The sequence below is a fragment of the Oncorhynchus clarkii genome, chromosome 28 (genome assembly GCF_045791955.1).
Source record: "Oncorhynchus clarkii lewisi isolate Uvic-CL-2024 chromosome 28, UVic_Ocla_1.0, whole genome shotgun sequence".
Taxonomy (NCBI): Eukaryota; Metazoa; Chordata; class Actinopteri; order Salmoniformes; family Salmonidae; genus Oncorhynchus; species Oncorhynchus clarkii.
In genome coordinates this window covers 45,579,235-45,604,234 of record NC_092174.1, presented here as the reverse complement: position 1 = coordinate 45,604,234, position 25,000 = coordinate 45,579,235, and the positions used below count along the sequence as shown (strand labels likewise).

The 25,000-nt window shown below is 46.5% G+C and overlaps 1 protein-coding gene across 1 annotated transcript in view; it reads right to left on the bottom strand.

Annotated features, from left to right (window-relative positions):
* Positions 1–25,000, bottom strand: part of LOC139386493 (receptor-type tyrosine-protein phosphatase mu-like) — a 474,202-nt gene that overhangs the window by 84,235 nt on the left and 364,967 nt on the right. The window contains exons 21-23 of the mRNA XM_071132061.1: positions 14,941–14,952; positions 13,176–13,387; positions 4,167–4,175 (exon numbers count right to left, since the gene is read on the bottom strand). Of these exons, the coding sequence (XP_070988162.1) occupies positions 4,167–4,175; positions 13,176–13,387; positions 14,941–14,952 (233 nt within the window). The remainder of the gene's footprint in view (positions 1–4,166; positions 4,176–13,175; positions 13,388–14,940; positions 14,953–25,000) is intronic.

The window sequence follows — 25,000 nt, the reverse complement described above, 5'->3', positions numbered from 1 at the left end:
TGAGGTAGATAGATGGGCTATTTACAGATGGGCTGTGTACAGGTGCAGTGATCTGTGAGCTGCTCTGACAGCTGGTGCTTAAAGTTAGTGAGGGAGATATGAGTGTCCAGCTTCAGTGATTTTTGCAATTCCTTCCAGTCATTGGCAGCAGAGAACTGGAAGGAAAGGTGGCCAAAGTAAGTGTTGGCTTTGGGAATGACCAGTGAAATATACCTGCTGGAGTGCGTGCTACAGGTGGGTGTTGCTATGGTGACCAGTGAGCTGAGATAAGGCGGGGCTTTACCTAGCAAAGACTTATAGATAACCTGGAGCCAGTGGGTTTGGCAGCGAATATGAAGCGAGGGCCAGCCAACGAGAGCATACAGGTCGCAGTGGTGGGTGGTATATGGGGCTTTGGTGACAAAACAGATGGCACTGTGATAGACTGCATCCAATTTGCTGAGTAGAGTGTTGGAGGCTATTTTGTAGATGACATCACCGCCAAAGTCAAGGATCGGTAGGATAGTCAGTTTCACGAGGGTATGTTTGGCAGGATGAGTGAAGGATGCTTTGTTTGCGAAATAGGAAGCTGATTCTAGATTTAATTTTGGATTGGAGGTGCTTAATGTGAGTCTTGAAGGAGAGTTTACAGTCTAAACAGACTCCTAGGTATTTGTAGTTGACCACATATTCTAAGTCAGAGCCGTCCAGAGTAGTGATGTTGGACAGGCGGGCAGGTGCAGGTAGCAATCGGTTGAAGAGCATGCATTTAGTTTTACTTGTATTTAAGAGCAGTTGGAGGCCACGGAAGGAGAGTTGTATGGCATTGAAGTTAGTCTGAAGATTTTTATTTTTTTACCATTATATAACTAGGCAAGTCAGTTAAGAACAAATTCTTATTTTCAATGACGGCCTAGGAACAGTGGGTTAACTGCCTGTTCAGGGGCAGAACGAAAGATTTGTACATTGTCAGCTCGGGGGTTTGAACTTGCAACCTTCCGGTTACTACTCCAACGCTCTAACCACTAGGCTACCCTGCCGTTAGTTAACACAGTGTACAAAGAAGGGCCAGAAGTATACAGAATGGTGTCGTCTGCATATAGGTGGATCAGATAATCACTAGCAGCAAGAGCGACATCATTGATGTATACAGAGAAGAGAGTCGGCCTGAGAATTGAACCCTGTGGCACCCCCATAGAGACTGTCCGGACAACAGGCCCTCTGATTTGACACACTGAACTCTATCAGAGAAGTAGTTGGTGAACCAGGCGAGGCAGTCATTTGAGAAACCAAGGCTGTTGAGTCTGCCGATAAGAATGTGGTGATTGACAGAGTCGAAAGCCTTGGCCAGGTTGATGAATAGAGCTGCACAGTAATGTCTCTTATCGATGGCGGTTATGATATCGTTTAGGACCTTGAGCGTGGCTGAGGTGCACCCATGAGCAGCTCTGAAACCAGATTGCATAGCAGAGAAGGTATGGTGAGATTCGAAATGGTCAGTGATCTGTTTGTTAACTTGGCTTTCGAAGACCTTAAAAAGGCAGGGCAGGATAGATATAGGTCTGTAGCAGTTTGGGTCTAGAGTGTCTCCCCCTTTGAAGAGGGGGATGACCGTGGCAGCTTTCAAATCTTTGGGAATCTCAGACGATACGAAAGAGAGGTTGAATAGGCTAGTAATAGGGGTTGCAACAATTTTGGCTGTCTAGTCCTGCTGATTTGTAGGGGTCCAGATTTTGCAGCTCTTTCAGAACATCAGGAATCTGGATTTGGGTGAAGGAGAAGTGGGGGGGGGGGGGGGGGGGGGGCTTGGACAAGTTGCTGTGGGGGGTGAAGAGCTGTTGACCAGGGTAGGGTGGCCAGGTGGAATGCATGGCCAGCCGTAGAAAAATATGTATTGAATTTCTCAATTAACGTGTATTTATATTAACTGCCTATGTGTATTAACTGCCTGTCTCTCTCTGAGTCTGCGTACCCTATTCCCTATGTAGTGCACTAGTTTTGACCAGGGATCTATGAGGACCTAGTGCACTAAATATGGCATAGGTTGCCATTTGGGACACTACTGTCTCTCTGAGAAACAGCTTTAATATGGTAAAAATATGTCCCTGTCTTCATGGGGCCAGTCAAACTGTCACACCCTGATCTGTTTCACCTGTCCTTGTGATTGTCTCCAACCCCCCTCCAGGTGTCGCCCATCTTCTCCATCATCCCCTGTGTATTTATACCTGTGTTCTCTGTTTTTCTGTTGCCAGTTCATTTCGTTTCGTCAAACCAGCCTTTTTCCTTTTATTCCTGTCTCTCGATTGTTCCTGTTTTCCCGGGTTTTGACATTTTCTGCCTGCCCTCACCCTGACCCTGCCCTGACCCTGACCTGACCTTGCCTGCTGTCCTGTACCTTTGCCCCACCTATCTATGAAAGAATAAAAAGCAGAGAGAGAACAGAAGAGAGAAGTGGAATAATTTAGTGACCCCCCCCCCCCTCCCGCCCCCTCCTTTTTGTATTAATTCATCAATTCCCAACTTGAGGAAAGGAAAGGAGAGGAAAGGAGACTCCTTCGAGGTGGCGAGAATTAATTTGTGGAGTTTTTCAGATGAGCTGCATAAAAAATTAAATACAAATAATAAACTAGTATATCGTTATTCCACAGGAGAGGATTGTCCTACGGAACATTCTTTTTCAATTTTACTATTAAGTAAAAGGGAGGAAGCAAAAAAAGAACAAATACAAAGTAAAATGATCAAGATGGTTCTGTTGGGTTAGTCTGCGGGGAACGTGGCCCTGGTAAAATAGTTCTGTTGGGTTAGTCTGCGGGGAACGTGGCCCTGGTAAAATAGTTCTGTTGGGTTAGTCTGCGGGGAACGTGGCCCTGGTAAAATAGTTCTGTTGGGTTAGTCTGCGGGGAACGTGGCCCTGGTAAAATAGTTCTGTTGGGTTAGTCTGCGGGGAACGTGGCCCTGGTAAAATGATTCTGTGGGGTTCTTCTGGGGTCTCCTTAAGAACCTCCCCTGAGAACCTTTGGGAACCGCTACAGTAAAACCTACTGTACGAGAGTGCTGACAGAGTGTGCGACGCGTGCAGAACAATTTGGGCATGCAATACTTACTCTGTCACGGTTCACATATCAAAACAGGACTCTATAAAGCATGTATATAGCATACATAGTGACAAAGGAAGCAACATTCACTGATGAGCATCATGCATACAACATACGAGCTGACATATGCTGTCGGACCGATTCCCCAGATTAAGATTACGACTGCTCCTGGATTTAAAAAAAAAACGCTGTTAAATTCAGACTCTATTAAAAGTTGTTTGTTTTGTTTTGTTGTTGTTGTTGTTGTCCTGGACTGGGTTTAAATCTGGGTCTGGGAACCCGGCCCATAGCGATGTACAATATCTGATCGTATGTAACATTCAGAAGGTGTTTGGTTTTTGCTTCAAGGCAGGTTATGTCTACCTATGTCAGGTTATGTCTACCTATGTCAGGTCATGTCTACCTATGTCAGGTTATGTCTACCTATGGCAGGTTATGTCTACCTATGTCAGGTTATGTCTACCTATGTCAGGTTATGTCTACCTATGGCAGGTTATGTCTACCTTTGTCAGGTTATGTCTACCTATGTCAGGTTATGTCTACCTATGGCAGGTTATGTCTACCTATGGCAGGTTATGTCTACCTATGTCAGGTTATGTCTACCTATGGCAGGTTATGTCTACCTATGTCAGGTTATGTCTACCTATGTCAGGTTATGTCTACCTATGGCAGGTTATGTCTACCTATGGCAGGTTATGTCTACCTATGTCAGGTTATGTCAGCTGCCATAAGGCTTGAAGATGCTTTTGGTCAAACTTGAACCAATTGGTATGTTTCCATGAGTATGTGTGCGTTTACGAATGCTTTACAAAAGCCTTATAAATGTTGGGTAACGTACTGTACATCTCAATGTCTTGAGAACCTCCCCCCCCCCCCCCCCCACCCCCCCCACCCCAAAAATAAACCGTTTCACAGTAACGTGACTTAACGTGGGACTCCACCTTTTTGCCCGTTTCACCATTTCAATACACAACAAGCACCACCACCCTCATTCTGCCCTCCACAATGCAAACAAATTGTATTCTCTACATATCTAAAAAATAAAAAATAAAAAATGTTTAAATCACAAAGAATTAAAAAATATAATCTTACCTCATTGATCTGATCCAAAGTTAGACGTATAGATTAACGTAAGAAGGCATGGAGTCGGAGAGAGATACAGTACAATATAAGTGAACAGTTTAGATAGGTGGACGCACTGGCCTCCAAAGCTCATCCCCAAAATATATATTTCCAAAGGAATTTTCCCCTGACAGATTGATATACCAATATAAATGTGAAGACAGCATTGGAACAGAGACACACAAATTGAATCGCTCTCAGCCAAGTCACAATGTTGTCGTCCTCCACTCTTCCCTCCTGTCCGTCCTGTAGGTTTGAGGTAGAGTACGATTAAAGTAGTGGGGGGGGGTCAATCAGTAACTCTCTGTCTGATGGTAACAGCAGTAGGGTAATGGGGGGGTCAATCAGTAACTCTCTGTCTGATGGTAACAGCAGTAGGGTAATGGGGGGGGGGGGGGGTCAATTAGTAACTCTCTGTCTGATGGTAACAGCAGTAAGGTAATGGGGGGATCAATCAGTAACTCTCTCTGTCTCTCTCTGACTCTGTGTAGCATCTCCAGGCTTTAGGAACAGGGGGTCAATCAGTAACTCTCTCTGTCTCTCTCTGACTCTGTGTAGCATCTCCAGGCTTTAGGAACAGGGGGTCGATCAGTAACTCTCTCTGTCTCTCTCTGACTCTGTGTAGCATCTCCAGGCTTTAGGAACAGGGGGTCAATCAGTAACTCTCTCTGTATCTCTCTGACTCTGTGTAGCATCTCCAGGCTTTAGGAACAGGGGGTCGATCAGTAACTCTCTCTGTCTCTCTCTGACTCTGTGTAGCATCTGCAGGCATTAGGAACAGGAGGGTCTGGACTCTAGAGCACGGCAGTTAGAATAGATAGACAGGACAGTAATGAGGGGGAAATCAGTCTGACTGTTGCAGTGCCTTGTGACTGACTCTGTGGCTGTCTCTGCTGCGTCTCCACAGTGCTGAGCTGGGACCCAAACACCTTTCATCCATAATGGATCAGGCCCTCAGGGCAGTGAGATGCAGAGAGAAACAGCTTCTACAGCCCCCAGTCCCTAAACAGACTGGCTGCTGCAGGTAGGGAGCTATGGAGGGAGGCTGACCCATAAAAGAACAGCCTTGCTGCAGGTAGGGAGCGACAGAGGGAGGCTGACCCATAAAAGAACAGCCTTGCTGCAGGTAGGGAGCTAAGGAGGGAGGCTGACCCATAAAAGAACAGCCTAGCTGCAGGTAGAGAGCTACGGAGGGAGGCTGCCTCAGAAAAGAACAGCCTAGCTGCAGGTAGAGAGCTACGGAGGGAGGCTGCCTCAGAAAAGAACAGTAGGGAACAAGGGAAGGAAGGGAGGCTCAGGCTGTGTTATTTAACTGTCAGGGATTATAGTGAAATTGTTCTGGGGGAAAACAGGGAGTTAATTACTGATATATGTCTCCCACACAGAGAGAGAGATGGGGGAAATGGGATAGAGAGAGAGGAGAGGGAGAGAGAGAGAGAGCGAGCACAGAGAGAGAGAGAGAGAAACCACTCCATCCTATCCCTGGGAGATGAGATGATAGAGAGGGGACCGTGGTGAGATAGGAACCATTGTAATGGTTCTAACACCACGTCATCACTCTGACTGCTAAGGGACAGAGACGCAGGATGGATCTCTGCCAGGCCCAGCCAGCCGCTAGCCTAATGACAGGAAATGAGAATGATGGTCCTTGCTCCTCGACTCGACGGAGGAGGAGAGATCTTTAGTTTGGGTGTCAGAGAGAGAGAGAGAGAGAGAGAGAGGAGAGAGAGAGAGAGGAGCGAGAGATAGAGAGAAGAGAAAGAGAGAGAGAGAGAGAGAGAGAGAGAGGGGGAGAGAGAGAGAGAGAGAGAGAGAGAGAGAAGGAGAAGGAGAGAGAGAGAGAGAGAGAGAGAGAGAGGAGAGAGAGAGAGAGAGAGAGAGAGAGAGAGAGGAGCGAGAGATAGAGAGAAGAGAAAGAGAGAGAGAGAGAGAGAGAGAGAGAGAGAGAGAGAGAGAGAGAGAGAGAGAGAGAGAGAGAGGGAGAGAGGGAGAGAGGGAGAGAGAGAGAGACCTACTGACGAGAGGGAGACAGTCAAAAAACACCAAACTAAAGGCGGTTTTCAACTCCCGAAGGTCTCCTGACGGACGTCGCTGAGTGGTTCTACACACACACACACACACACACACACACAAACACACAGACACACACACTTGCTTGTGCCGAACCAACAACCCAACGATACACAACAAAACGACTGCGGAAGAGGCAGTCTACCACCGGAAGGCCCAGGATGAAATCAACAAAACCATCTGTGGAACAGTCAGGAACAGGAACAGTCAGGAACAGGAACAGTCAGGAACAGGAACAGTCAGGAACAGGAACAGTCAGGAACAGGAACAGTCAGGAACACAGGAACAGTCAGGAACAGGAACAGTCAGGAACAGGAACAGTCAGGAACAGTCAGGAACAGGAACAGTCAGGAACACAGGAACAGTCAGGAACAGGAACAGTCAGGAACAGGAACAGTCAGGAACAGGAACAGTCAGGAACAGGAACAGTCAGGAACAGGAACAGTCAGGAACAGGAACTGGTCGTCATTGTCCATCAGGGGAACTAAAGAGGAGCAGCTGGATGAACCAGCTATTCAAATCAGAAAATACATCATAAATGGCTCCCTATTCCCTTTGTAGTGCACTACTTCTGACTATAGGGCCTGTAGTGCACTACTTCTGACTATAGGGACTGTAGTGCACTACTTCTGACTATAGGGCCTGTAGTGCACTACTTCTGACTATAGGGACTGTAGTGCACTACTTCTGACCATAGGGCCTGTAGTACACTACTTCTGACTATAGGGACTGTAGTGCACTACTTCTGACCATAGGGCCTGTAGTACACTACTTCTGACTATAGGGACTGTAGTGCACTACTTCTGACTATAGGGCCTGTAGTACACTACTTCTGACTATAGGGCCTGTAGTGCACTACTTCTGACTATAGGGCCTGTAGTACACTACTTCTGACTATAGGGCCTGTAGTGCACTACTTCTGACTATAGGGCCTGTAGTACACTACTTCTGACTATAGGGCCTGTAGTGCACTACTTCTGACTATAGGGCCTGTAGTGCACTACTTCTGACTATAGGGCCTGTAGTGCACTACTTCTGACTATAGGGCCTGTAGTGCACTACTTCTGACTATAGGGCCTGTAGTACACTACTTCTGACTATAGGGCCTGTAGTACACTACTTCTGACTATAGGGCCTGTAGTGCACTACTTCTGACTATAGGGCCTGTAGTACACTACTTCTGACTATAGGGCCTGTAGTGCACTACTTCTGACTATAGGGCCTGTAGTGCACTACTTCTGACTATAGGGCCTGTAGTGCACTACTTCTGACTATAGGGCCTGTAGTGCACTACTTCTGACTATAGGGCCTGTAGTACACTACTTCTGACTATAGGGCCTGTAGTACACTACTTCTGACCATAGGGCCTGTAGTGCACTACTTCTGACTATAGGGCCTGTAGTGCACTACTTCTGACCAAAGGGACTGTAGTGCACTACTTCTGACCATAGGGCCTGTAGTGAAATACTTCTGACTATAGGGCCTGTAGTGCACTACTTCTGACTATAGGGCCTGTAGTGCACTACTTCTGACTATAGGGCCTGTAGTACACTACTTCTGACTATAGGGCCTGTAGTACACTACTTCTGACTATAGGGCCTGTAGTGCACTACTTCTGACTATAGGGCCTGTAGTACACTACTTCTGACTATAGGGCCTGTAGTGCACTACTTCTGACTATAGGGCCTGTAGTGCACTACTTCTGACTATAGGGCCTGTAGTGCACTACTTCTGACTATAGGGCCTGTAGTGCACTACTTCTGACTATAGGGCCTGTAGTACACTACTTCTGACTATAGGGCCTGTAGTACACTACTTCTGACCATAGGGCCTGTAGTGCACTACTTCTGACTATAGGGCCTGTAGTGCACTACTTCTGACCAAAGGGACTGTAGTGCACTACTTCTGACCATAGGGCCTGTAGTGAAATACTTCTGACTATAGGGCCTGTAGTGCACTACTTCTGACTATAGGGCCTGTAGTGCACTACTTCTGACCATAGGGCCTGTAGTACACTACTTCTGACCATAGGGCCTGTAGTGCACTACTTCTGACCATAGGGCCTGTAGTACACTACTTCTGACTATAGGGCCTGTAGTACACTACTTCTGACTATAGGGCCTGTAGTACACTACTTCTGACTATAGGGCCTGTAGTGCACTACTTCTGACTATAGGGCCTGTAGTGCACTACTTCTGACCATAGGGACTGTAGTGCACTACTTCTGACCATAGGGCCTGTAGTACACTACTTCTGACTATAGGGACTGTAGTGCACTACTTCTGACTATAGGGCCTGTAGTACACTACTTCTGACTATAGGGCCTGTAGTGCACTACTTCTGACTATAGGGCCTGTAGTACACTACTTCTGACTATAGGGCCTGTAGTGCACTACTTCTGACTATAGGGCCTGTAGTACACTACTTCTGACTATAGGGCCTGTAGTGCACTACTTCTGACTATAGGGCCTGTAGTGCACTACTTCTGACTATAGGGCCTGTAGTGCACTACTTCTGACTATAGGGCCTGTAGTGCACTACTTCTGACTATAGGGCCTGTAGTACACTACTTCTGACTATAGGGCCTGTAGTACACTACTTCTGACTATAGGGCCTGTAGTGCACTACTTCTGACTATAGGGCCTGTAGTACACTACTTCTGACTATAGGGCCTGTAGTGCACTACTTCTGACTATAGGGCCTGTAGTGCACTACTTCTGACTATAGGGCCTGTAGTGCACTACTTCTGACTATAGGGCCTGTAGTGCACTACTTCTGACTATAGGGCCTGTAGTACACTACTTCTGACTATAGGGCCTGTAGTACACTACTTCTGACCATAGGGCCTGTAGTGCACTACTTCTGACTATAGGGCCTGTAGTGCACTACTTCTGACCAAAGGGACTGTAGTGCACTACTTCTGACCATAGGGCCTGTAGTGAAATACTTCTGACTATAGGGCCTGTAGTGCACTACTTCTGACTATAGGGCCTGTAGTGCACTACTTCTGACTATAGGGCCTGTAGTACACTACTTCTGACTATAGGGCCTGTAGTACACTACTTCTGACTATAGGGCCTGTAGTGCACTACTTCTGACTATAGGGCCTGTAGTACACTACTTCTGACTATAGGGCCTGTAGTGCACTACTTCTGACTATAGGGCCTGTAGTGCACTACTTCTGACTATAGGGCCTGTAGTGCACTACTTCTGACTATAGGGCCTGTAGTGCACTACTTCTGACTATAGGGCCTGTAGTACACTACTTCTGACTATAGGGCCTGTAGTACACTACTTCTGACCATAGGGCCTGTAGTGCACTACTTCTGACTATAGGGCCTGTAGTGCACTACTTCTGACCAAAGGGACTGTAGTGCACTACTTCTGACCATAGGGCCTGTAGTGAAATACTTCTGACTATAGGGCCTGTAGTGCACTACTTCTGACTATAGGGCCTGTAGTGCACTACTTCTGACCATAGGGCCTGTAGTACACTACTTCTGACCATAGGGCCTGTAGTGCACTACTTCTGACCATAGGGCCTGTAGTACACTACTTCTGACTATAGGGCCTGTAGTACACTACTTCTGACTATAGGGCCTGTAGTACACTACTTCTGACTATAGGGCCTGTAGTGCACTACTTCTGACTATAGGGCCTGTAGTGCACTACTTCTGACCATAGGGCCTGTAGTACACTACTTCTGACCATAGGGCCTGTAGTACACTACTTCTGACTATAGGGCCTGTAGTGCACTACTTCTGACTATAGGGCCTGTAGTACACTACTTCTGACTATAGGGCCTGTAGTACACTACTTCTGACCATAGGGCCTGTAGTGCACTACTTCTGACCATAGGGCCTGTAGTACACTACTTCTGACTATAGGGCCTGTAGTGCACTACTTCTGACTATAGGGCCTGTAGTGCACTACTTCTGACTATAGGGCCTGTAGTGCACTACTTCTGACTATAGGGCCTGTAGTACACTACTTCTGACTATAGGGCCTGTAGTACACTACTTCTGACTATAGGGCCTGTAGTGCACTACTTCTGACTATAGGGCCTGTAGTACACTACTTCTGACTATAGGGCCTGTAGTGCACTACTTCTGACTATAGGGCCTGTAGTGCACTACTTCTGACCATAGGGCCTGTAGTGCACTACTTCTGACCATAGGGCCTGTAGTACACTACTTCTGACCATAGGGCCTGTAGTGCACTACTTCTGACTATAGGGCCTGTAGTGCACTACTTCTGACTATAGGGCCTGTAGTACACTAATTCTGACTATAGGGCCTGTAGTGCACTACTTCTGACTATAGGGCCTGTAGTGCACTACTTCTGACTATAGGGCCTGTAGTACACTACTTCTGACTATAGGGCCTGTAGTGCACTACTTCTGACCATAGGGCCTGTAGTGCACTACTTCTGACTGTAGGGCCTGTAGTGCACTACTTCTGACTATAGGGCCTGTAGTGCACTACTTCTGACTATAGGGCCTGTAGTGCACTACTTCTGACTATAGGGCCTGTAGTGCACTACTTCTGACCATAGGGCCTGTAGTGCACTACTTCTGACCATAGGGCCTGTAGTACACTACTTCTGACCATAGGGCCTGTAGTGCACTACTTCTGACTATAGGGCCTGTAGTGCACTACTTCTGACTATAGGGCCTGTAGTACACTAATTCTGACTATAGGGCCTGTAGTGCACTACTTCTGACTATAGGGCCTGTAGTGCACTACTTCTGACTATAGGGCCTGTAGTACACTACTTCTGACTATAGGGCCTGTAGTGCACTACTTCTGACCATAGGGCCTGTAGTGCACTACTTCTGACTGTAGGGCCTGTAGTGCACTACTTCTGACTATAGGGCCTGTAGTGCACTACTTCTGACTATAGGGCCTGTAGTGCACTACTTCTGACTATAGGGCCTGTAGTGCACTACTTCTGACTATAGGGCCTGTAGTACACTACTTCTGACTATAGGGCCTGTAGTGCACTACTTCTGACTATAGGGCCTGTAGTACACTACTTCTGACCAGAGGGACTGTAGTACACTACTTCTGACTATAGGGCCTGTAGTGCACTACTTCTGACTATAGGGCCTGTAGTACACTACTTCTGACTATAGGGCCTGTAGTGCACTACTTCTGACCATAGGGCCTGTAGTACACTACTTCTGACCAAGACCCATAGGGCCTGTAGTGCACTACTTCTGACCATAGGGCCTGTAGTACACTACTTCTGACCATAGGGCCTGTAGTACACTACTTCTGACTATAGGGCCTGTACTGCACTACTTCTGACTATAGGGCCTGTAGTGCACTACTTCTGACTATAGGGCCTGTAGTACACTACTTCTGACCATAGGGCCTGTAGTGCACTACTTCTGACTATAGGGCCTGTAGTGCACTACTTCTGACTATAGGGCCTGTAGTGCACTACTTCTGACTATAGGGCCTGTAGTGCACTACTTCTGACTATAGGGCCTGTAGTGCACTACTTCTGACTATAGGGCCTGTAGTGCACTACTTCTGACTATAGGGCCTGTAGTGCACTACTTCTGACTATAGGGCCTGTAGTACACTACTTCTGACCATAGGGCCTGTAGTGCACTACTTCTGACTATAGGGCCTGTAGTACACTACTTCTGACTATAGGGCCTGTAGTGCACTACTTCTGACTATAGGGCCTGTAGTGCACTACTTCTGACTATAGGGCCTGTAGTACACTACTTCTGACTATAGGGCCTGTAGTGCACTACTTCTGACTATAGGGCCTGTAGTGCACTACTTCTGACTATAGGGCCTGTAGTACACTACTTCTGACCATAGGGCCTGTAGTACACTACTTCTGACCAAGACCCATAGGGCCTGTAGTGCACTACTTCTGACCATAGGGCCTGTAGTACACTACTTCTGACCATAGGGCCTGTAGTGCACTACTTCTGACCATAGGGCCTGTAGTGCACTACTTCTGACCAAGACCCATAGGGCCTGTAGTGCACTTCTTCTGACCAAGACCCATAGGGCCTGTAGTGCACTACTTCTGACCAAGACCCATTGGGCCTGTAGTGCACTACTTTTGACTATAGGGCCTGTAGTACACTACTTCTGACCAAGACCCATAGGGCCTGTAGTGCACTACTTCTGACTATAGGGCCTGTAGTACACTACTTCTGACCATAGGGCCTGTAGTGCACTACTTCTGACCATAGGGCCTGTAGTGCACAACTTCTAACCATAGGGCCTGTAGTGCACTACTTCTGACCAAGACCCATAGGGCCTGTAGTGCACTTCTTCTGACCAAGACCCATAGGGCCTGTAGTGCACTACTTCTGACCAAGACCCATAGGGCATGTAGTGCACTATAAAGGGAATAGGCTACCATTTGGATCTAATTTAAGCCTTCAAAAGAACCATGTATTGACAACTACAGTATGTATTGTCCATTTCTTGAATCTGACTTGTAGGCGTCAGTGAGTGCACACTTCAGACAACAAGAAAGAGAGAAATGGAATTGATCCAGTCAGGTCAAGGTGAAAGGTCAAGGGGGGGGGGGGGGGGGGGTCTCACCTCATACACATACAGTATCTTTCACCTGGCCAATCAACTACTTCAATGAAAGGAGGAAAGATGGAGGAAAGACGGATGGGTACAGTTTCAAATAAAACAGAACAAGGCTGACGGAGAGTCAGTGAGAGGGGTCTATTTCCAAGAGTGGGTAAGAGGTGAAAGTTGAAAGGTCAAGGTTTTTTTTGTTTGTTGTCTGTCTTCATACTCCGACTTGAATAAAGGACGACGGATACATTTAAAAAAAAATTAAAAAAGTATTTGGAACGAGCTCACAGAGATTCAACGAGAGGGAGGTCAAAGTTGAAAGGTCAAAAGTGACGTTCTATCTCACCTCGTACTCCTCCTTGAAGCCGTATCCCTCCGCACACTTCATCTGCGTGATGTGCTGCAGCAGGTCGGCTACTCTGATAGCAGGGTGGAGCTGGCCCGTCTGGTAGGGCGCGTCTACTGTCCCCTCCCTCTTTCTCAGGGAGTGGCCGTGAGACTGGACCAGACTACTGGTGTCGCTGCAGCTACCACCACCACCTAGCGTCTGGCTGTCGTCTGGACAGAGCAGGCAGACAGGCAGGCAGGCAGGCAGGCACAAACACACACAGAGACAGGGGAGAAGAAGGTACAGCAGGTCAGGATAGTGAGTGAACTCTTGATGACCCTTACGGGTGGTCATAATGCCTACAGAATAATGGTCTTAAGGCCTAAATAATAGTGGTCATAAGGTCTACATAAAGCTGCCATAAGGCCTATATAATGCTTTCATAAAGTCTACATAAAGCTGCCGTTAGGCCTATATAATGCTGCCATACAGACCTAGATAACGCTGTCATACATGCCTAGATAATGCTGTCATAAGGTCTAGATAATGCAGCCATATACGCCTAGGTAATGCTGACATAAGGCCTAGATAATGTTGCCATAAGGCCTAGATAATGCTGCCGTACAGGCCTAGATAATGCTGACATAAGGCCTAGATAATGCTGTCGTACAGGCCTAGACAATGCTGTCGTAAGGCCTAGAGAATGCTGTCGTACAGGCCTAGACAATGCTGTCGTAAAGTCTAGATAACGCTGCCGTACAGGCCTAGATAATGCTGTCGTAAGGCCTAGATAATGCTGTTGTACATGCCTAGATAATGCTGCCATAAGGCCTAGATAATGCTGTCGTACAGGCCTAGATAATGCTGACATAAGGCCTAGATAATGCTGTCATGTGAGTCACATACTATAGGACCGGGAGTTTCCCCCTGACAAGGAGTAACTCCTGGCCCTAGGCATAATGGTAATCGACTGATATTGGCCAGGGTTCCAATATCCATACTAGCATACTACCACTTGAAGCAGGTAGGCTATGAGGTGTACGTACATTCTAAGTGGTATGTTAGTGTGGATATTGGTGCGTAGCTGTGACATGGTAGAGTTGCAGTATGAGTGAATGTGGTGGTGAGGAGAAGGCTCAGCTCCAACTGTGTATCAACTGGAGAACATTGGGCTTGTGATTGCTCTAATTTTTATGACTACGCTGTGAGAAGAAGTAGTGCCGAAGGTTCTCACTAATATAAATACATTATTAAAAGAGGCTGTACTTTTTAAAATGTAATTCAATTTTTTGATACACCTCTGAATCCAACAGCTCTCTCATATTGTGGCAGAATGAGGCAGGAGATGTGATGCAGTATGTCCATGACATGAAGGATGTGGGCTACAGCAAAAACACAATGGCTGAGGAAGGCAGGCACCATCTGAAGCAACATTACTCAATACAACCAAACAAAAACAACTGAAAAAAAAACCAAAAGGAAGTGAGGACATGGGAGACGGAACATGAAAATGCAGTGATGACATCATGCTAGGCTAACGGCATCATGCTAGGCTAACGGCATCATGCTAGGCTAACGGCTCCAAAGGTGGAAACAAGAGGTATGATACCATACAGACGGTAGTGAAATGCTAGCATGTCCACTGGCCATGCAATAATAATTAAAACAATAATAATCATATTGAATGTAGCAGCTCTCTCACTGGTATCTGTGTGTTCCTGCGACATCACCTCCTTCCCCAAACCAAGCCCAAGAACAGGACCAGGGAAGGCTGGCGACTTACCATTTATGGGCACTTTTATAGGAGATACATAAAGAGGGTTAGGTACGAGAACAGAGAGAGGGAAGAGAAAGAGAGGAAGAAGAGAGAAGAGAGGAGAAGAGAGGGGGTGTAAGCAACAAATCAGCAATAGCACCGTTACAGTCACCGGTAGTGTGTAGAGCTACTGTTAGTTAGGTCACAGTCACCGGTAGTGTGTTGAGCTACTGTTAGTTAGGTCACAGTCACCGGTAGTGTGTTGAGCTACTGTTAGTTAGGTCACAGTCACCGGTAGTGTGTTGAGCTACTGTTAGTTAGGTCACAGTCACCGGTAGTGTGTTGGGCTACTGTTAGTTAGGTCACAGTCACCGGTAGGTAGTGTGTAGAGCTACTGTTAGTTAGGTCACAGTCACCGGTAGTGTGTTGAGCTACTGTTAGTTAGGTCACAGTCACCGGTAGTGTGTTGGGCTACTGTTAGTTAGGTCACAGTCACCGGTAGGTAGTGTGTAGAGCTACTGTTAGTTAGGTCACAGTCACCGGTAGTGTGTTGGGCTACTGTTAGTTAGGTCACAGTCACCGGTAGTGTGTAGAGCTACTGTTAGTTAGGTCACAGTCACCGGTAGTGTGTTGGGCTACTGTTAGTTAGGTCACAGTCACCGGTAGTGTGTAGAGCTACTGTTAGTTAGGTCACAGTCACCGGTAGGTAGTGTGTTGGGCTACTGTTAGTTAGGTCACAGTCACCGGTAGTGTGTTGGGCTACTGTTAGTTAGGTCACAGTCACCGGTAGTGTGTCGAGCTACTGTTAGTTAGGTCACAGTCACCGGTAGTGTGTTGGGCTACTGTTAGTTAGGTCACAGTCACCGGTAGTGTGTTGAGCTACTGTTAGTTAGGTCACAGTCACCGGTAGTGTGTAGAGCTACTGTTAGTTAGGTCACAGTCACCGGTAGTGTGTAGAGCTACTGTTAGTTAGGTCACAGTCACCGGTAGTGTGTCGAGCTACTGTTAGTTAGGTCACAGTCACCGGTAGTGTGTCGAGCTACTGTTAGTTAGGTCACAGTCACCGGTAGTGTGTAGAGCTACTGTTAGTTAGGTCACAGTCACCGGTAGTGTGTCGAGCTACTGTTAGTTAGGTCACAGTCACCGGTAGTGTGTCGAGCTACTGTTAGTTAGGTCACAGTCACCGGTAGTGTGTTGGGCTACTGTTAGTTAGGTCACAGTCACCGGTAGTGTGTAGAGCTACTGTTAGTTAGGTCACAGTCACCGGTAGTGTGTCGAGCTACTGTTAGTTAGGTCACAGTCACCGGTAGTGTGTTGGGCTACTGTTAGTTAGGTCACAGTCACCGGTAGTGTGTAGAGCTACTGTTAGTTAGGTCACAGTCACCGGTAGTGTGTTGGGCTACTGTTAGTTAGGTCACAGTCACCGGTAGTGTGTAGAGCTACTGTTAGTTAGGTCACAGTCACCGGTAGTGTGTAGAGCTACTGTTAGTTAGGTCACAGTCAACCGGTAGTGTGTCGAGCTACTGTTAGTTAGGTCACAGTCACCGGTAGTGTGTCGAGCTACTGTTAGTTAGGTCACAGTCACCGGTAGTGTGTAGAGCTACTGTTAGTTAGGTCACAGTCACCGGTAGTGTGTAGAGCTACTGTTAGTTAGGTCACAGTCACCGGTAGTGTGTCGAGCTACTGTTAGTTAGGTCACAGTCACCGGTAGTGTGTCGAGCTACTGTTAGTTAGGTCACAGTCACCGGTAGTGTGTTGGGCTACTGTTAGTTAGGTCACAGTCACCGGTAGTGTGTAGAGCTACTGTTAGTTAGGTCACAGTCACCGGTAGTGTGTTGGGCTACTGTTAGTTAGGTCACAGTCACCGGTAGTGTGTAGAGCTACTGTTAGTTAGGTCACAGTCACCGGTAGTGTGTCGAGCTACTGTTAGTTAGGTCACAGTCACCGGTAGTGTGTCGAGCTACTGTTAGTTAGGTCACAGTCACCGGTAGTGTGTTGGGCTACTGTTAGTTAGGTCACAGTCACCGGTAGTGTGTAGAGCTACTGTTAGTTAGGTCACAGTCACCGGTAGTGTGTTGGGCTACTGTTAGTTAGGTCACAGTCACCGGTAGTGTGTAGAGCTACTGTTAGTTAGGTCACAGTCACCGGTAGTGTGTCGAGCTACTGTTAGTTAGGTCACAGTCACCGGTGGTGTGTTGAGCTACTGTTAGTTAGGTCACAGTCACCGGTAGTGTGTCGAGCTACTGTTAGTTAGGTCACAGTCACCGGTAGTGTGTAGAGCTACTGTTAGTTAGGTCACAGTCACCGGTAGTGTGTCGAGCTACTGTTAGTTAGGTCACAGTCACCGGTAGTGTGTTGGGCTACTGTTAGTTAGGTCACAGTCACCGGTAGTGTGTCGAGCTACTGTTAGTTAGGTCACAGTCACCGGTAGTGTGTTGGGCTACTGTTAGTTAGGTCACAGTCACCGGTAGTGTGTCGGGCTACTGTTAGTTAGGTCACAGTCACCGGTAGTGTGTAGAGCTACTGTTAGTTAGGTCACAGTCACCGGTAGTGTGTAGAGCTACTGTTAGTTAGGTCACAGTCACCGGTAGTGTGTCGAGCTACTGTTAGTTAGGTCACAGTCACCGGTAGTGTGTCGAGCTACTGTTAGTTAGGTCACAGTCACCGGTAGTGTGTCGAGCTACTGTTAGTTAGGTCACAGTCACCGGTAGTGTGTTGGGCTACTGTTAGTTAGGTCACAGTCACCGGTAGTGTGTTGGGCTACTGTTAGTTAGGTCACAGTCACCGGTAGTGTGTAGAGCTACTGTTAGTTAGGTCACAGTCACCGGTAGTGTGTCGAGCTACTGTTAGTTAGGTCACAGTCACCGGTAGTGTGTTGGGCTACTGTTAGTTAGGTCACAGTCACCGGTAGTGTGTAGAGCTACTGTTAGTTAGGTCACAGTCACCGGTAGTGTGTTGGGCTACTGTTAGTTAGGTCACAGTCACCGGTAGTGTGTAGAGCTACTGTTAGTTAGGTCACAGTCACCGGTAGTGTGTAGAGCTACTGTTAGTTAGGTCACAGTCACCGGTAGTGTGTCGAGCTACTGTTAGTTAGGTCACAGTCACCGGTAGTGTGTCGAGCTACTGTTAGTTAGGTCACAGTCACCGGTAGTGTGTAGAGCTACTGTTAGTTAGGTCACAGTCACCGGTAGTGTGTAGAGCTACTGTTAGTTAGGTCACAGTCACCGGTAGTGTGTCGAGCTACTGTTAGTTAGGTCACAGTCACCGATAGTGTGTCGAGCTACTGTTAGTTAGGTCACAGTCACCGGTAGTGTGTTGGGCTACTGTTAGTTAGGTCACAGTCACCGGTAGTGTGTAGAGCTACTGTTAGTTAGGTCACAGTCACCGGTAGTGTGTTGGGCTACTGTTAGTTAGGTCACAGTCACCGGTAGTGTGTAGAGCTACTGTTAGTTAGGTCACAGTCACCGGTAGTGTGTCGAGCTACTGTTAGTTAGGTCACAGTCACCGGTAGTGTGTCGAGCTACTGTTAGTTAGGTCACAGTCACCGGTAGTGTGTTGGGCTACTGTTAGTTAGGTCACAGTCACCGGTAGTGTGTAGAGCTACTGTTAGTTAGGTCACAGTCACCGGTAGTGTGTTGGGCTACTGTTAGTTAGGTCACAGTCACCGGTAGTGTGTAGAGCTACTGTTAGTTAGGTCACAGTCACCGGTAGTGTGTCGAGCTACTGTTAGTTAGGTCACAGTCACCGGTGGTGTGTTGAGCTACTGTTAGTTAGGTCACAGTCACCGGTAGTGTGTCGAGCTACTGTTAGTTAGGTCACAGTCACCGGTAGTGTGTAGAGCTACTGTTAGTTAGGTCACAGTCACCGGTAGTGTGTCGAGCTACTGTTAGTTAGGTCACAGTCACCGGTAGTGTGTAGAGCTACTGTTAGTTAGGTCACAGTCACCGGTAGTGTGTCGAGCTACTGTTAGTTAGGTCACAGTCACCGGTAGTGTGTCGAGCTACTGTTAGTTAGGTCACAGTCACCGGTAGTGTGTAGAGCTACTGTTAGTTAGGTCACAGTCACCGGTAGTGTGTAGAGCTACTGTTAGTTAGGTCACAGTCACCGGTAGTGTGTCGAGCTACTGTTAGTTAGGTCACAGTCACCGGTAGTGTGTCGAGCTACTGTTAGTTAGGTCACAGTCACCGGTAGTGTGTTGGGCTACTGTTAGTTAGGTCACAGTCACCGGTAGTGTGTAGAGCTACTGTTAGTTAGGTCACAGTCACCGGTAGTGTGTTGGGCTACTGTTAGTTAGGTCACAGTCACCGGTAGTGTGTAGAGCTACTGTTAGTTAGGTCACAGTCACCGGTAGTGTGTCGAGCTACTGTTAGTTAGGTCACAGTCACCGGTAGTGTGTCGAGCTACTGTTAGTTAGGTCACAGTCACCGGTAGTGTGTTGGGCTACTGTTAGTTAGGTCACAGTCACCGGTAGTGTGTAGAGCTACTGTTAGTTAGGTCACAGTCACCGGTAGTGTGTTGGGCTACTGTTAGTTAGGTCACAGTCACCGGTAGTGTGTAGAGCTACTGTTAGTTAGGTCACAGTCACCGGTAGTGTGTCGAGCTACTGTTAGTTAGGTCACAGTCACCGGTGGTGTGTTGAGCTACTGTTAGTTAGGTCACAGTCACCGGTAGTGTGTCGAGCTACTGTTAGTTAGGTCACAGTCACCGGTAGTGTGTAGAGCTACTGTTAGTTAGGTCACAGTCACCGGTAGTGTGTCGAGCTACTGTTAGTTAGGTCACAGTCACCGGTAGTGTGTTGGGCTACTGTTAGTTAGGTCACAGTCACCGGTAGTGTGTCGAGCTACTGTTAGTTAGGTCACAGTCACCGGTAGTGTGTTGGGCTACTGTTAGTTAGGTCACAGTCACCGGTAGTGTGTCGGGCTACTGTTAGTTAGGTCACAGTCACCGGTAGTGTGTTGAGCTACTGTTAGTTAGGTCACAGTCACCGGTAGTGTGTTGGGCTACTGTTAGTTAGGTCACAGTCACCGGTAGTGTGTAGAGCTACTGTTAGTTAGGTCACAGTCACCGGTAGTGTGTAGAGCTACTGTTAGTTAGGTCACAGTCACCGGTAGTGTGTCGAGCTACTGTTAGTTAGGTCACAGTCACCGGTAGTGTGTCGAGCTACTGTTAGTTAGGTCACAGTCACCGGTAGTGTGTAGAGCTACTGTTAGTTAGGTCACAGTCACCGGTAGTGTGTAGAGCTACTGTTAGTTAGGTCACAGTCACCGGTAGTGTGTCGAGCTACTGTTAGTTAGGTCACAGTCACCGGTAGTGTGTCGCGCTACTGTTAGTTAGGTCACAGTCACCGGTAGTGTGTTGGGCTACTGTTAGTTAGGTCACAGTCACCGGTAGTGTGTAGAGCTACTGTTAGTTAGGTCACAGTCACCGGTAGTGTGTTGGGCTACTGTTAGTTAGGTCACAGTCACCGGTAGTGTGTAGAGCTACTGTTAGTTAGGTCACAGTCACCGGTAGTGTGTCGAGCTACTGTTAGTTAGGTCACAGTCACCGGTAGTGTGTCGAGCTACTGTTAGTTAGGTCACAGTCACCGGTAGTGTGTTGGGCTACTGTTAGTTAGGTCACAGTCACCGGTAGTGTGTAGAGCTACTGTTAGTTAGGTCACAGTCACCGGTAGTGTGTTGGGCTACTGTTAGTTAGGTCACAGTCACCGGTAGTGTGTAGAGCTACTGTTAGTTAGGTCACAGTCACCGGTAGTGTGTCGAGCTACTGTTAGTTAGGTCACAGTCACCGGTGGTGTGTTGAGCTACTGTTAGTTAGGTCACAGTCACCGGTAGTGTGTCGAGCTACTGTTAGTTAGGTCACAGTCACCGGTAGTGTGTCGGGCTACTGTTAGTTAGGTCACAGTCACCGGTAGTGTGTCGAGCTACTGTTAGTTAGGTCACAGTCACCGGTAGTGTGTCGAGCTACTGTTAGTTAGGTCACAGTCACCGGTAGTGTGTCGAGCTACTGTTAGTTAGGTCACAGTCATCGGTAGTGTGTTGAGCTACTGTTAGTTAGGTCACAGTCACCGGTAGTGTGTAGAGCTACTGTTAGTTAGGTCACAGTCACCGGTAGTGTGTTGGGCTACTGTTAGTTAGGTCACAGTCACCGGTAGTGTGTTGGGCTACTGTTAGTTAGGTCACAGCCGTCTGCTGTTTAATCAGTAAGGCCTGGTCAAAGAAAAGTCTATTCTGCTTTATTGGTTGACAAATTTAGGGCAGGCCATTTCAACAGAGCAAGACATACTTAAAAGTACAAAGCACAAACAGAATGGATTTTAAGTGGACATAATGGCTTTCAAGGGGACAGAATGGCTTACAAAGGGGACAGAATCTCTTTCAAGGGGACAGAATGAATTTCAAGGGGACAGAATGGATTTCAAGGGGACAGAATGGATTTCAAGGGGACAGAATGGATTTCAAGGGGTCAGAAAGGGAAAAAAATAAATAGTTATTGGCCTCACTCCTGAAATTAAATAGTTTTTTAATATTGAAATATTAGTGATTCTAATTTTCAAGTAAATTTTAAAGGCACATGTTTATCATGTGCTGAACGCATTTAGGGTGACATGATACAAAATAAAGTCTGTGATGAAATGAACAAGATGATATGTGGGGTTTGTACTAATCACTCACATTAAATGATCATCAACTCCCAATATGCTAACTCAAACTGTCACTCCTAAAAACAGATAACCTTTTCCAGCCAGCCTGCCTTGCCTGGCTCTCAACCAGCTAGCGCTAATGGCTACATGCTTCATTACTTCTGAAGCTAACGCTAACTGTCAACACGGTTACCATGACAGGCATTATCTTGGTTTCATGGTAGAATCAGGCTAGAATCAGCCTTAAAAGTGGCGTTGTGGAGGTTGAGAAGTAATGTTTTTTTTATGCTTCACTTGAGATATGTGGTAAACATCTAAAACCATGTTGTGTTGCTTATTTGTGTGTGTCCTTGTTGCCTCAGGTCGTTCATTACCACTACTGCCCCACATATAATTGTTGTTATTATCATGTTTTCCCCAAAAGCTATAGCTAGTCAAAAATAAATACAAGCGCTCTACTTTTCTAGATGGTGCAGTTCAGTGTATATGCCTATACTTCAGGCGTCTCTCGTCCCCCCGCTCCCCCCCCCCACCTCCATTCCTCTTTCAACAAAGGCTACTAATAATTAATGAGAAAACTAAATGGTTTTATTATTCTATTTTATCATGGAAGAGGAGGAATAAACAGAAGAGTGCATGGCGGCAAAACAACAACACCAAGTAGGTCACTAGCTCTAGCTATCAGAGCAGTTAGCTAACAGAACAGCTAGCTATCAGAGCAGTTAGCCACCAGCTTGCTATCAGAGTAGTTAGCCAACAGCTACTTATCAGAGCAGTTAGCCAACAGCTAGCTATCAGAGCAGTTAGCCAACAGCTAGCTATCAAAGTAGTTAGCCAACAGCTGCTTATCAGAGCAGTTACCCAACAGCTAGCTATTAGAGTAGTTAGCCAACAGCTACTTATCAGAGCAGTTAGCCAACAGCTAGCTATCAGAGCAGTTACAGTCAGCCAACAATTAGCTATCAGAGCAGTTTGCCAACAGCTAGCTATCAGAGCAGTTAGACAGTTAGCCAAAAGCTAGCTATCAGAGCAGTTAGCCAACAGATAGCTATCAGAGCAGTTAGACATTTAGCTATCAGAGCAGTTAGCTAACAGCTAGCTATCAGACCAGTTAGCCAACAGTTAGCTATCAGAGCAGTTAGCCAACAGCTAGCTATCAGAGCAGTTAGCCAACAGATAGCTATCAGAGCAGATAGCCAACAGCTAGCTATCAGAGCAGTTAGCCAACAGCTAGCTATCAGAGCAGTTAGCCAACAGTTAGCTATCAGAGCAGTTAGCCAACAGCTAGCTATCAGAGCAGTTAGACAACAGTTAGCTATCAGAGCACTTAGACAGTTAGACAACAGCTAGCTATCAGAGCAGTTAGCCAACAGCTAGCTATCAGAGCAGTTACAGTCAGCTATCATAGAAGTTACAGTTCTCTCTCTGTCCATCTCTTCCCTCTCTTCTTCAACTCTCCCTCTCTTCCCCTCTCTCTTTCCCTCTCTCCCTCCCTCTGTTTATATAAATGGATGATCTCTCTCTTTCTCTCTCTCTGTTTATATAAGTGGTTGATCTCTCTCTCCCTCTGTTTATATAAGTGGTTGATCTCTCTCTCTCTCCCTCTCTCTGTTTATATAAGTGGTTGATCTCTCTCTCTCTCTCTCTGTTTATATAAGTGGTTGATCTCTCTCTCTCCCTCTGTTTATATAAGTGGATGATCTCTCTCTCTCTCTCTCTCTGTTTATATAAGTGGTTGATCTCTCTCTCTCTCTCTGTTGAAATAAGTGGTTAATCTCTCTCTCTCTCTGTTTATATAAGTGGTTGATCTCTCTCTCTCTCTCTGTTTATATAAATGGTTGATCTCTCTCTCTGCGTTTTTATGAGTGGTTGATCTCTCTCCCTCTCTCTGTTTATATAAGTGGTTGATCTCTCTCTCTCTCTCTGTTTATAGAGTGGTTGATCTCTCTCTCTCTGTTTATAGAGTGGTTGATCTCTCTCTCTCTCTCCCTCTGTTTATATAAGTGGTTGAACTCTCTCTCTCTCTGTTGAAATAAGTGGTTGATCTCTCTCTCTGCGTTTATATAAGTGGTTGATCTCTCTCTCTGTTTATATAAGTGGTTGATATCTCTCTCTCTCCCTCTCTCTGTTTATATAAGTGGTTGATCTCTCTCTCTCTCTGTCTCTGTTTATATAAGTGGTTGATCTCTCTCTCTCCCTCTCTCTCTGTTTATATAAGTGGATGATCACTCTCTCTCTGTTTATTTAAGTGGTTGATCTCTCTCTCTCTCTCTCTCTGTCTCTGTTTATATACGTGGTTGATCTCTCTCTCTCTCTCTCTCTCTCTCTCTCTGTTTATACAAGTGGTTGATCTCTCTCTCTCTCTCTCTGTTTATATAAGTGGTTGATCTCTCTCTCTCTCTCTCTCTCTGTTTATATAAGTGGTTGATCTCTCTCTCTCTCTCTCTCTGTTTATAGAGGTGGTTGATCTTTCTCTCCCTCTCTCTGTTTATATAAGTGGTTGATCTCTCTCTCTCTCTCTCTCTCTCTCTGTTTATATAAGTGATTGATCTCTTTCTAGCTCTCGCTCTCTCTCTCTCTGTTTATAGAGGTGGTTGATCTCTCTCTCCCTCTCTCTGTTTATATAAGTGGTTGATCTCTCTCTCTGTTTATATAAGTGGTTGATCTCTCTCTCTCTCCCTCTCTCTGTTTATATAAGTGGTTGATCTCTCTCTCTCTCTCTGTTTATATAAGTGGTTGATCTCTCTCTCTCTCTGTCTCTGTTTATATAAGTGGTTGATCTCTCTCTCTCCCTCTCTCTCTGTTTATATAAGTGGATGATCTCTCTCTCTCTGTTTATTTAAGTGGTTGATCTCTCTTTCTCTCTCTCTCTGTCTCTGTTTATATACATGGTTGATCTCTCTCTCTCTCTCTCTCTCTCTGTTTATACAAGTGGTTGATCTCTCTCTCTCTCTCTGTCTCTGTTTATATACGTGGTTGATCTCTCTCTCTCTCTCTCTCTCTCTCTCTGTTTATACAAGTGGTTGATCTCTCTCTCTCTCTCTCTGTTTATATAAGTGGTTGATCTCTCTCTCTCTCTCTCTCTGTTTATATAAGTGGTTGATCTCTCTCTCTCTCCCTCTCTGTTTATATAAGTAATTGATCTGTCTCTCTCTCTCTGTTTATACAAGTGGTTGATCTCTTTCTCTCTCTCTCTCTGTTTATACAAGTGGTTGATCTCTCTCTCTCTCTCTCTCTCTGTTTATATAAGTAGTTGATCTCTCTCTCTCTCTCTCTGTTTATAGAGGTGGTTGATCTCTCTCTCTCTCTCTCTGTTTATACAAGTGGTTGATCTCTCTCTCTCTCTCTCTCTCTGTTTATATAAGTGATTGATCTCTTTCTAGCTCTCGCTCTCTCTCTCTCTGTTTATAGAGGTGGTTGATCTCTCTCTCCCTCTCTCTGTTTATA